This window comes from Anopheles arabiensis, chromosome 3 (assembly GCF_016920715.1).
Source record: "Anopheles arabiensis isolate DONGOLA chromosome 3, AaraD3, whole genome shotgun sequence".
NCBI classification, from domain to species: domain Eukaryota; kingdom Metazoa; phylum Arthropoda; class Insecta; order Diptera; family Culicidae; genus Anopheles; species Anopheles arabiensis.
The window spans coordinates 88,761,876-88,774,752 of record NC_053518.1 but is presented as its reverse complement, the minus strand read 5'-3'; the positions used below and the strand labels follow the sequence as shown (position 1 = coordinate 88,774,752).

At 50.3% G+C, this 12,877-nt stretch overlaps 4 protein-coding genes across 4 annotated transcripts; 2 read left to right on the top strand and 2 right to left on the bottom strand.

The window, feature by feature from the left end:
* Positions 1 to 2,184: 2,184 nt before the first annotated feature.
* On the top strand, positions 2,185 to 5,859 carry LOC120903508 (venom serine protease-like). The gene is made up of 5 exons (XM_040312986.1): positions 2,185 to 2,652; positions 3,194 to 3,426; positions 3,500 to 3,712; positions 3,786 to 3,894; positions 5,200 to 5,859. Exons 1-5 carry the CDS (start codon positions 2,631 to 2,633, stop codon positions 5,835 to 5,837), a joined length of 1,215 nt encoding a protein of 404 aa, XP_040168920.1. The 5' UTR covers positions 2,185 to 2,630; the 3' UTR covers positions 5,838 to 5,859.
* Positions 5,860 to 5,867: 8 nt separating this feature from the next.
* On the bottom strand, positions 5,868 to 7,133 carry LOC120903510 (venom serine protease-like). The gene is made up of 2 exons (XM_040312989.1): positions 6,561 to 7,133; positions 5,868 to 6,494 (listed from the first exon to the last, which is right to left on the bottom strand). The coding sequence occupies exons 1-2, from the start codon at positions 7,114 to 7,116 to the stop codon at positions 5,875 to 5,877; spliced, it is 1,176 nt and encodes a 391-aa protein (XP_040168923.1). The 5' UTR covers positions 7,117 to 7,133; the 3' UTR covers positions 5,868 to 5,874.
* Positions 7,134 to 11,018: 3,885 nt separating this feature from the next.
* LOC120899955 (splicing factor 3B subunit 5) lies at positions 11,019 to 11,435 on the top strand. Its single transcript, XM_040306352.1, has one exon. The coding sequence runs from the start codon at positions 11,131 to 11,133 to the stop codon at positions 11,386 to 11,388; it is 258 nt and encodes an 85-aa protein (XP_040162286.1). The 5' UTR covers positions 11,019 to 11,130; the 3' UTR covers positions 11,389 to 11,435.
* On the bottom strand, positions 11,434 to 12,568 carry LOC120899953 (exosome complex component MTR3-like). The gene is made up of 2 exons (XM_040306350.1): positions 12,314 to 12,568; positions 11,434 to 12,239 (listed from the first exon to the last, which is right to left on the bottom strand). Exons 1-2 carry the CDS (start codon positions 12,477 to 12,479, stop codon positions 11,479 to 11,481), a joined length of 927 nt encoding a protein of 308 aa, XP_040162284.1. The 5' UTR covers positions 12,480 to 12,568; the 3' UTR covers positions 11,434 to 11,478.
* Between the last annotated feature and the right edge of the window lie 309 nt (positions 12,569 to 12,877).

Genomic DNA, 12,877 nt, shown 5'->3' with positions numbered 1-12,877 from the left:
CCGGGCCATATCACGACGACATATGAGCAGGCCAACGAGAGAGAGAGAGAGAGAGAGAGAGAGAGAGAGAGAGAAAGCTACTTAAGGAAAATAAACTACTTACTTTACTTTTTGTCTAAACTTCCTATCTCTAGTGCTCACTTAATCACAGTCACAGTAAATTCGAGGCACAAATATGACACAGAAAAGGTAAAACGTTCAATTAGTTTTAAAGCAATTAACTAGTATGATAATGAAACAAGTTTTGGGAATGGCAGCAAACAAAAAGCCTAATCATTTCTATCTGCAAAAAAAAGGTTCCCAAGCCATTTCTTCGAAGCGCTCGCTGTAAACCATGCGATGCTGATATTTAATTTAGCTCATAGCAGGGGGAAAAAAGGATACCAATTGTCCCAACCGGTCAAAAGACATAATACAATTTAAATTACAATCTCAATGGATTGTGGAAATGGTTTTAAAAAAAAGAGTTCCAACCTCCAGCTCAAAGCGGTTCGATCGAGTTTATTTCAGCACACCCGATGATGCGGCGTATAACAGGAACCAAAAAAACACCAGCCCAATCAACCCCGAAACTCAACTATTTTGTTCTCTTTCTATTTCTCTCTCTCTATCTCTCGCACTCGGCAAACCATCCCACGCAGATAGAGCATGATATGGGTGGGTATGCAAGGAGAGAGGTTTGTGTGTACCGTCTTGTGTGTTGTGCTTTCTTTACTTCTGGGTCACATAAAACCCGCTACTGTATGGCACATCCCTCCCTGTCCATGCGGGGGAGAGACCACCGTTCGACCAACGCCACCCCAACAAACACACATGATGATATGCAAAATTTATTTGCACCTCCACCAACAACACCAACGTGAACAATAATGTGTGATTGTTGTCTCAGTCTTGTTTTTTTCGGTTGGTTGTTTTTGGAAAGGCTTATCTGTGTTCTCCCATGCAGCCAACGTCCGCACCCATTTGTTAACATTCTGAATTACTGTGTCACCATGCTCCTGGAAGCCCGTACCTATCGCCACTACGTATATTGTTTGTAGCTTACGGTCGAAAGATTAGAAGTATAAAAATCATATCATGACATTTTTTGTTTCTGTTTTTTTTTGGTTGCATGCAATAGATGGGTGATTATTATGCGTGTGGGGAAAGGGGAGCAAAATGACAAAATTATTCTTATCCATCAGCAAACAACACGGACATATTTTGACCTCATTCCACGCATCACAAGCACACAACTTTCTACAGCGAAAACGGACACATAGCTTACATTATGACCATTTTGCTTCGTTCTTATTTCCACTGGTATGTGTGCGCCTATTTATCCCTTTTAATACTTTTCCTGCCTTCCTCACTCACCAGCCCCCCCCCCCCCTTCTTTTCGTGCATTCCAGCAGCCTTCACGCTATAAAGCACGTGATAGAATGTGGCCCACACGTGCTGGCTGGTGTGGCCCCCCGGTCCCCAGCACTAACGTGGGAGAGGAAGAAACTATGCGAAACTATAAACACTCCCCCGGCACTCTCCCTATTTCCCAACAGATGAAAATATGAAAGAGAAAGAGAGAGAGAGAGAGAATGAAAAGCAAATAACTTCTCCCCTGCCTCGGTGGAAAGGAGCTTCCTTCCGACGCAATTTACACTTCCGCAGCGGTGCAAACTTTTCCCCGCACACAAAAGGGGGCGCTCCAACGACACACGCTTGGTGTATGTGTGCAGGAGGAGGAGGAAGCACGGGTGAAAGTATTTGCAAAAGTTGAAGGTTTGAAAAATGAAAATGAAAATTCCACCCGCCTGCAGCGTGTGAAAAAGGAATAAAATCTCACTTACTATCATCAATTGGATTCGCTTTTTCTCATTTTTTGTCTCCCCTTGCTAGTGCGTTCCTGCCTGCGCCTGCCCACGATGCTTGACGTTTTGGTGGTGTAAATGTATATTTACTTCCATGCTTTTTATCTTTATGACTGGCCGGGGCCAGTAGGAGGTCCCATATCCACGCTCGAGACGCACCGAAAACCCATGTCAGCGCTGTAGACAAAACCCGGGAAGACCTTTCGTCTCGGTTCATGCTTATCATGAACGCTTGGTTATCTCTTATCCCCCTCCTGGCTGGAATTGCATCGCAAAGCCGGACTATGGGACTATAAACGCGGAAGAAATTATCCCGCCAGCTTCAGTCCGAGCGAGCATCCGTGGTTCGGGGCCACCTTCCGGACAGTTAATTGTGTCTGCTGCCCAGCTTTCCCACAGGGGAGCAGGGAAACTTTGCGAGCTGGAAGACGTTTTGGCATTCCAGCAGTTCTTTTTTGGTGTCCGTAGTTTTATTTAATTGTGTGATTTTTGTCTAGTGAAAGAAGCGGAATTAAAACTGTGCGAATTGTGTGAGCAAAAGGACTAAAAAAGAAGCTAATAAGCTGAACGCTGAATGATCAGCGCTTTTATGCTGTTTCCCGCCCGGCAACTCGGTTCGAGTGGCTTTGATGAATACAGCAAAAATTAATAACAAACGGAAGGAAAGAAGCAACAAAAAGGGGCGACAATAAAAAAAACAATCCACCCGAGTGGAAGAATTGGACAGCAAAGGGACTAGACCACCGGAACACCGCTGTAAAGCAGCGGGAGCGGATAAGCAAAATGAAATTAAAATTATCCTTCGGTAAATAGTCGTCAGAAGTGGGGAGGGGGGAGTAGGGGAGAAAGGGGTAGAAAGAGAGAGGGTGAGGTCACAGGACAACACACAAAAAGTACACCAAGTATCGGAACTCATCGGATACGGCTTCCGGGGAGGAACCATAATTAAATATCCACTTCTCTATCGCGGCGTGATCGCGTATAAACGCAAAGGGGACGGAACCGAAGGTTAATGAGCGTTTGTTTGGTCGTGCTTTTTTGTTGTTGTTGTTGTATGACCGGAAGTTCCTCTTCAATCTGTGGCTTTGCTTTCATTTACATTTACATCCGGGGAAGGCGCTTTACATTGTATATAAAAAAAACATCTCCATTCGCCACATCCAACAACGAAAAGCACGGAAGAATGTCAATATTACGGATTAAATAATAGCTCCAATTCTCGGTAGCTCCCCGGAGCCTAACGCCGTGGAAACGTTGGACAAACATTTAATTAAGACTTCGTTCTTCTTCACGCTTCACGTTGTGGTTGGGCTTCCACCACTCTCTCTCTCTCTCTCTCTCTCTAGGACCGGCCACTTTATGGCTGTTTGTTTGTGCCGCGCTTGATGCGGCACTGATGACCAACGCTCAGTATGCAGGGTGTGACTACACGATCGATGTCGCTAGCGGGCAGTCGTACTCGATCTACTCACCGTACTACAGTGGGTTCTATCCCGCCTACACGCAGTGCCGGTGGACGCTGACCACGACGCCCGGGTCCCGGATCGCGCTGTCCTGCAGCGATGTTGCAATCCCGCTGGTAAGATCGTCCGTTCGTTGATCGTTACAAACATTATATGTTTTAAGTGAGAACTTGGTACCATCCTTTGCAGAGCACTTCCTGCGCTGCCGATCGGCTTGTCATCTCCAAAACGGGACAAAGCAACCTGGCCGATGGGCAGGCGTACTGTGGTTCCGGCGTGCTGAGCACGGAGTCAACGTACAGCGGGCTCACGATCGCGCTGCTCGTACCCGGCACCTCGAAAGGGGGACGGTTCTTCTGTACCGCCACCAAGATCGAGTGTCAGTGTGGTATGCGTCGAACGGTAAGGCGAATTATTGAGCTTAAAATGAGCTTCAAAGGTTGCGCTCATACGGAATCACTTACTTTCCGCGTAGAGAAAGATTGTTGGCGGTGAGGAGACGCTGGTGAACGAGTTCCCCATGATGGCCGCCCTGGTGGATGGATCGAAAAGCGGCGAGGGCATCTTCTGCGGTGCTACAATCAGTAAGACACATTCTAATAATTCTTTTTGATTCATTAAATTCAGAGCTCATTCAGTACCGAGTCGCTTAAGGGGCCTGAATCGTTGATCATGGAAGATGCATGATTTTAACCTTATTTCCAGCTTATGTTGATCTGTTACCAGCTTTATTTAAATCTCTTGACACATGTTTCGAATCGAAAGCACGATTTTGACATCGGAGAAACCGTTCGTTTTTATGTGTACAAATCAGTTCATTCTTTTAAACTGTCCTGTCCAATCAGTTCGTCGTTCAACTATTCGTTAATAGATTCATTCGTCGCATGGACGGATACTTCATCAAAAGAACTTCCCAAGCGCCACAAATCCACTAACCGACCCCTAAATGGAGCCTAAACGACTCAAGCTCTAAGCTTAAAAGGAACCTTAAAAGACTCCCCTTAGTAGACGACTGGCGCATTAAAAAAATATCAAACTAATTGTGGCGCCATCTGTTGATGGGATAGCTATTCTTGATAGTGTTCACCTTCCTCTTGTACTGTTGTATGGTTTTGCATTAACATACAATTTACCAGTCGTTTAGGCTTAATCTGTGTCGCCTGGGAATTGTCGTTTGTCCGGTCAGTTTTGAACGCTTATTGGTAAACGATTTACATTTAAGCAATTTTGTGGACGCAGTACGATCTTCCGCTTGGAACGAACTGATCAGATCTCGTTCATTCTTCCCATCTCTTTTTGACACCCTCTACTGAGAGCAAGATTGTAGTCTTGTAGAACAGGGGTCTCCAAACTTTTCAGATCGCGGGCCGCATTGCTTCACATAAAATGGTGTTGATGACCATCTTTCCGTTGCCTGTTACTAATGCGAACGTTTAAATTTCGTCTTTATAGGAAAATACTAACATGATATACAAAACTTCTACAGCTTTCTAATATTTAAGCTTGGTCTACGGCTCGGAATAGCAACAATTATATTTTCTTTACAAATAGTCACAATAATCAACTATTTCTTTTAACCTTAACTAAGCCGCCAAGGGCCGCATAATAGGCTCCCGAGGGCCGCATGCGGCCCGCGGGCCGTAGTTTGGAGACCTCTGTTGTAGAACATCTGAATCTTCTAGACTTCATGGAAACATAAAGATCTTTAAGATCTCTAATCATAAAGATCATATTTTTAGAAAAATTTAGCACACACTCCAGTTCATGTATCTTTAACGATTCTTGAATTCCCCTAGAACGAATTGCAAATTCATTCATTCTTCTCAACATAAAAAACATCATAATTCTGGATAAAAATCACTCAACGTGATCCTCCCTTTTCTTTCCAGTAACGAACTATCACGCAGTAACGGCCGCCCACTGCTACATGGGCCGCTCCATAGCAAACCTGGCGCTGCTCGTTGGCGAGCACGACATTACCACCGGTTCCGAATCTCCCTACACAGCCCTACTCCTGCTCGCGTCGATCAAAATCCACGAAGGATACAGCAGCACCACCAGCTCTAGCAGCAACGATATCGCAATCGTACGCACGCGCACGGAGATCCTGTTCAATGCCGGTGTTGGACCTGCCTGCCTACCGATCAAGTTCGTCGGTGCCTCGTTCGTCGGCATCCAGCTGGAAGCGGTCGGCTGGGGTACGCTCGATTACGGCGCTCCCAAATCGAACGTACCGATGAAGGTCGCCCTACCGGTGGTGAACCCGTCCCAGTGCTCCGCGCTCTATCCGACCTTCTCCGCCCAGCAGCAGCTGTGCACGCTGACCCCAAACAAAGACACCTGCCAGAGCGATTCGGGCGGTCCGCTCTTCTACACCGATGCGTACAACAAGCGGGCCTATCTGCTCGGCACGATCGGGTACGGTATCGCCTGTGCCACCGATCGACCCAGCGTCAGCACGAACGTGCTCTACTACACGCAGTGGATAATGAACAACACGCCGGAGTGGAACTATTGCTATCAATAAAGGAAACGCAAACGAACGCTAACACGCTAATTCAATTTCATTTCGCACAGTACGAAACTTCCGGTGTATTCTGACGGATCCAGCTTAGGTAGGCCGTGACGCGCGTTGCTACGGACGGTGTCGAGGCAGCACAGGCCGACCCGTAACTAATGATACCGATCGAGTACATGCGCTGGCTGCCCCGCAGGAACAGTGCGCCGCCAGAATCGTACTGGCAGGAGTCACGGCCCACGGCAAACGTGCAGATCTTCTGATCGTTCACGTACGGCGCGGTACAGTTCGCGTTCTGCAGCACATTGAGGGTGGTCTTGCGGAGTATCGTCGACATCGGTCCACCGAAGCTCGTCGTGCCCCAGCCGGCAATGTCGACCGAAAGCCCGCCAAAGCTGTACGTACTGTACGTGAAGGGTAAACAGATGGGGCCTACACCCCGGTTAAAGTCCATCTCGGTGGAAGTTTTCAGCAGCGCAATGTCATTGTTGCGCGTCTGCTCATTGTAGTACTCGTGCGAGATGATCTGCTCGATGTTGTAGATCGCCGAGTACGGTGTATCCAACCCGGAACGATAGTCATGATCACCGACGAGAGCCTGCACGCGGCTCACGCTCGGAATGGTGCGGGCACAGTGTGCGGCAGTAAGAACGTAGCGTGAGCTTACTGCAATAATGGAAGGGAAGAGACGTCAGTAGGACCTGCAAGATCATCTTGGCCATCTCGACTTACTTATTGCTCCGGAGCAGAACACGTTCACCGTTAGCGGATCCAACAGTCCCACCATCGCAGTGTACTCATTAACACCGGCCACACTACCACCCACGATTTTGGCCGTACGCGACCACCCACAGTCACACTCCTGCGGCTGCACCACCAACCGACACGTGAACGAGCCCGAGTTCGTCGAGCTGGACGAAATGTACGAGATCGTCAGCTTGTTGAACAGCGACTTGCGCGCGATCTGTCCCTTGCCGCAAAAGAACTCGCTGCCCACCGGCGAGGCAAAGCCTTCCGTTGACACGTACAGAAAGTCCGTCGTACAGGCGACCGTTGGATTGGCCATGTTAAGCGTACACGTGGCCTGTATCGTGTAGCCCGGTGGCGCACGTACCACAAACCGGCACGAGCTTCCGGCGGGATAGTTCGAGGGATAGAAGGGTGAGTTTAGCGTGACATCTGCCACGCTGGTGAGCTGAAATTGTCGATCGCAGGAATCGAACCATTCGGCACGGACCGGTACCGAATGGGCAAGCGTTGCCAATACTACCGCACACAGCCAGCGCATTTTGACTACTAACAAGTTGAGGGACTATGAGTGGAGTGCTCAAACGATATTTTAATGAAGTATCTGGAAGATGCAACAAGACAGCTATTGATGCGCATTTTTTGTTAAAGCCAGCTGTGTAAACAGCTTTCCCTCACTTTAAGTTCAAGTGTAGTAGAGGGGCTACGGGGAAGACTACGAGGTCAGTTCGATCAATGACAAACTATAGCTAAGGCTGTTTCGTTAAGCATGACTCTTTTCATTGTCTCTACCGATTCATTTCGAACATAGACCAGCACTGGACGAATTATTGGTTGAAGACCAGCTCCACGATAGATCCGGGAAATTTTCCAAATCTGCTTTGGGCCTCTTTCTAGAACCGAAAGTCTAGGCAAAGGAGCTGTTCTAGAGCAGGATCGTGGATCCATGTTATTTTTTGAGATCCATTCGGATTTTTGTTCTAAACTAATGATGACTAGGGATTCGTGCCAAGCCGTCTAGAGTCTTTTGAACTTTGAGTCGTCTGAAGTAGTGATGTGCTGTATGGAACGCACCCACGGCTCCGATCCGACTCCGACTATTGTTAGTTCGATTCCGACTCCGGCAAAATGGAACCACTAGATCCGCCCGGAGTCGGAGTCGTTCGGAGTCGTCCGGAGTCGACCGGAGTCGTCCGGAGTCGACGACTCCGAACGACTCCGGTCGACTCCGGACGACTCCGAACGACTCCGAACGACTCCGAACGACTCCGAACGACTCCGGACGACTCCGGACGACTCCGAACGACTCCGAACAACTCCGAACAACTCCGAACCATTCCGAACGATTCCGAACGACTCCGACTCCGAACGACTCCGGGCGACTCCGAATGACTCCGAACGACTCCGAACGACTCCGAACGACTCCGAACAACTCCGGACGACTCCGACTCCGGACGACTCCGACTCCGGGCGACTCCGGACGACTCCGAACGACTCCGAACGACTCCGGACGACTCCGACTCCGGGTGACTCCGGACGACTCCGGACGACTCCGGGCGACTCCGGACGATTCCGGACGACTCCGGATGACTCCGACTCCGGACGACTCCGGACGATTCCGGACGACTCCGGATGACTCCGACTCCGGGCGACTCCGGGCGACTCCATACGACTCCGGACGATTCCGAACGACTCCGGATATTGCAGCGCGAACCTACTTTCCGGAGTCGATTCCGAATTTATCGGAGTCGGATCGGAGTCGACTCCGGATTTTTTGCCAACTTTACCCATCACTAGGTTGAAGTATAATTCATCCGGAGTCGGTAACCTTTGAAGTCATAGTAGTCCAGAAGCGAAGTCGTCCGGAGTCGAAAGGATCCCGGACTGGTATAGATTAAGGGAGTATCCCTGACCGGTAGGGGGGTTATGGAGTTAATGGGTGGTTCCTGGACTGGTATAGGTTCAGTTTCCCTTTCAAAGACCATATGGGTTCAGTATCAGTTCCACAATAAGTATGGATTAGACATCAGTTCTAGGACCGATATGGGTTCAGTATCGGTTCCGGGACCGGTATGACTCCATGATTGGTTCCTAGACTGGTATGGATTCAGTATCGGTTCCAGGATTGGGATGGGCTCGGGATCACTTCCATGTATAGGTTTGTATTCTACCAGGTCCATGGTAGTGATGGGTAGCCGGAATCGCACCCACGGCTCGGAATCGCTTCCGAGCATTGCTACTCCGGCTCCGATTCCGAAAATTTCAAACCGTCGATTCCGCCCGGAGCCGTCGGAGCCGTCCGGAGCCGTCGGAGCCGTCCGGAGCCGTCCGGAGCCGTCGGAGCCGTCCGGAGCCGTCCGGAGCCGCTAGTCGGCAGCCGGAGCCGTCGGAGCCGTCCGGAGCCGTCGGAGCCGTCCGGAGCCGTCGGAGCCGTCCGGAGCCGTCGGAGCCGTCCGGAGCCGTCCGGAGCCGTCCGGAGCCGTCCGGAGCCGCTAGTCGGCAGCTGGAGCCGTCGGAGCCGTCGGAGCCGTCCGGAGCCGTCGGGGCCGTCCGGAGCCGTCGGAACCGTCCGGAGCCGTCGGAGCCGTTGGAGCCGTTGGAGCCGTTGGAGCTGTCCGGAATCGTTGGAGCCGTCGGAGCCGTCCGGAACCGTCGGAGCCGTTGGAGCCGTTGGAGCCGTTGGAGCTGTCCGGAATCGTTGGAGCCGTCGGAGCCGTCCGGAACCGTCGGAGCCGTTGGAGCCGTTGGAGCCGCTAGTCGGCAGCTGGAGCCGGTCGGAGCCGTCGTAGCAGTTGGAGCCGACGGAGCCGGTTGGAGCCGTCCGGAGCCGACGGAGCCGACGGAGCCGTCTGGAGCCGGTCGGAACCGTCGTAGTCGTTGGAGCCGACGGAGCCGTCGTAGTCGTTGGAGCCAACGGAACCGGTTGGAGACGTTGGGACCGTCGGGGCCGCCGAAGCCGACAGAGCCAGTTCGAGCCGTCGGAGTCGTTGTAATAGTCGGAAGTCTTCTGAAGCGCATTAATTTCCCAATATCAGCGATGATTTCATTTTAAAAAAAAACAGCTTACGAGTAAAAAAATAGTCTTCTTCATTTATTGCTCTGAAGTTTTTTTTGTATTTTTTTTAAACAATAAAGTCAAAAACAATTGTTTGCTCCGTATATATAGGGAAAAACTATGAATCAAACTATTATTGATCTTTATTTTCATAAAAGATGGACGGATGATTGATAGTTATATTCTTTGTCTTGTCCATGTGCCATCATGTTATTCGGTAAAAAACAAGTGCGGCCTAAACCATACACGTTAGTCGATGTAAACAACCGTGCAAAACTGCCATAATTACACTCGTCTGCCTCGTTCGTATTTTATCAAACCCACCTCCCGTCATAGTTCTATTGCTCCTTGACCTCCTTATTTGAGTCATTTTTTTTCCTATGTATATATACGGAGCAAACAATTATTTTTGGCTTTATTTTTGAACAAAAAAAAAAACACACACACACAAAAAAACTTCATATCAATAAATGAAGAAGACTCTTTTTTACTCGTTAGCTGTTTTTTACAATAAAATTATCACTAATATTGGGAAATTAATGCGCTTCAGAATGCTTCCGACTATTACAACGACTCCGACGGCTCCAACGGCTCCAACGGCTCCGACGGCTCCGTCGGTTCCGGACGGCTCCGGCTGGCTCCGGACGGCTCCGACGGCTCCAACGGCTCCAACGACTCCAGCGGCTCCAACGGCTCCGACGGCTCCGGACGGTTCCGACGGCTCCGGACGGCTCCGGCTGCCGACTAGCGGCTCCGGACGGCTCCGGACGGCTCCGGACGGCTCCGACGGCTCCGACGGCTCCGACCGGCTCCGGCTGCCGACTAGCGGCTCCGGACGGCTCCGGACGGCTCCGACGGCTCCGGACGGCTCCGACGGCTCCGGACGGCTCCGACGGCTCCGACGGCTCCGACCGGCTCCGGCTGCCGACTAGCGGCTCCGGACGGCTCCGAACGGCTCCGGACGGCTCCGAGGTCGGAGTTTCGCACCTACCTTCCGGAATCGCTTCCAATTTTGGCGGAGTCATCCGGAAGCGATTCCGGATTTTTGTTGAATTTACCCATCACTAGTCCATGGCCGGTATGGGTTCAGTAACAGTTCCAGGACCGGTATGGCTTTGGTTTCGAATTTATGACTTTTGATTGGTTGCAGTCAGTTCTTAATTTGAGTAGAGTTTAAGAGCTTTTTTTGCATACTCTTCAGATAAAAAGGAACGTTAAAATTTCGAAACGCCTGTAGCCGAGCACCATCATTAATTAATAACGAACAAATTTGAAATTTCCTTTCCTTTTCGCAAAAACATAAACCATTGTGCGTGGTACAGCTTTCGCTACCATCCGCTTGGAGCGCTCCCGTGCCTTCTCTTGCAAATTTGACAGCGAAGCAATCGCCCCCAAAACCACAACAGAAAGCGCGTCTCGGCATAAACAAACACACCGCTTGTGGAAAATCGCATTCCTGTTAGTGGAAAAACCGCCCGAAAACAACCTCCCTGCCGCACGATGGGCGATCGGTACAACATCCACAGCCAGCTGGAGCATCTGCAAAGCAAGTACATCGGTACGGGCCATGCGGACACTACGAAGTACGAGTGGCTTACCAACCAGCACCGGGACTCGCTTGCCAGCTACCTCGGGCACTACGATATGCTGAGCTACTTCGCGGTGGCCGAGAACGAATCGAAGGCACGCATCCGTTTCAACATCATGGAGAAGATGCTGCAACCCTGTGGACCTCCGCCGGAGAAGGTGGAAGATTAACTTTCATGAAGCCGCCCGAAATAAACGTAATTTAACGACGAAATGTACCAAGTGTGTGTGTTTTTATTGTGTTTTATTGTTCTCTTTCCATCATCGATCTTCCCCGGAACCCTGGGTTGACGCTTCGGCAGCACCTTCCTCCTTGTCCTGCTCAGCTTCCTCCTCTTCATCACTCTCCAGCTCCAGCTCCTGCAGATGTGTTTTCACTTTGCTCACCAGCAGATGCTGCACTACCGGCACGAGATCGCCACAAGCCGCATTCAGCTGCTTGCACGTGTCCCACAGCAGCTCCACATCCACGAACCCGTACTGCCAAATCTCCGGCACCTGGTCCAGCGTGGGCAGCTTCGCCAGCATCACCAGCCCATGATTTTCCTCCGTGTGGCCGGCCAAACACAGCGCCTCCTCCTCCGCTGTAGGATCCATGACCACACGATCCCCCAGCACGCCGGCCGTTGCCGCCGTCACGATGTCAAACATTGGGACGCACGCATCGCCCAGCGCAAGACCGGCCGCCGTTATCGCCACCGCCAGTGCCGATCCATCATCTTCCAGCACGTTCGCAAACACGTCTATCTGCAGATTGGGAAACAGATGCCGGCAGACGGATGGGTTCAGGGCGCTGGTCAGTGCCGCGGTCATGCTTCGCTCGCGCGCATCCGTTTGGTGCGTTTTTCTCACTGCCGGGGCGAAGGGCGAAAACTTCAAGTCGCAGAACAGCTCTCCCAGCTCGCAGAATTTGTTCTGCTTTGGTATTTCGCGCGGATCGAACACGGAAACGATCACTTTCGTGTTGCCCAGCTCGACGTACGCCGATCCTTTGGCCGTTGAAACTACGCCGATTTTCGCATCTAAAAACGAGCGAGCAATTGGGGTGATTTGTGTTCGAAAGGAAATGTGCTGTTCAATACGTTGAATTACATACAATATTTGCGGCTTTCCTGCAGGCGACGACCATCCTTTCGTTTGCCGTCCTTTCCGAGGGCTTCCTGCAACCGCTCGTCGAACGGTTTTGGCGCGTTGGCTTTGCAATGGATCCGGTACGATCGGGTAAATTCTGGTCCATTTATTCGCTTCGTATCTTGCGGCATGGCGGTAAATGCGATTCAATTCGTTCGCCCAGCACCAAAACGTGTTTCCCGGTCGCGATGTGTTTTGTTTTGAAATTGTTGTGTTTTTTTGCCTTTTGACACTTGACATGGTGGCGCCACCTTGCGGAAAATTTGGAAAGTGTGAAATTTAAAAAAGCCGTTGCACAGATTCAATATGAATCAAATAAAATGCAAAAAATAAAAGAATAACGTAAAAATATTTGTTAAACTCGACTTTTCTATTTCAAACGTAAAAAGAAAAACGAAAACCACATCCTCCTTCAAAGGTACACGACACTCGCACGCTTGTTCAACGCCATGTTTACCAGGAAGCAACAGTTTATGGGTGTCGCTGGAAAACAGTGCATTATTAATTTGTTTACAAACAAATTTATAGC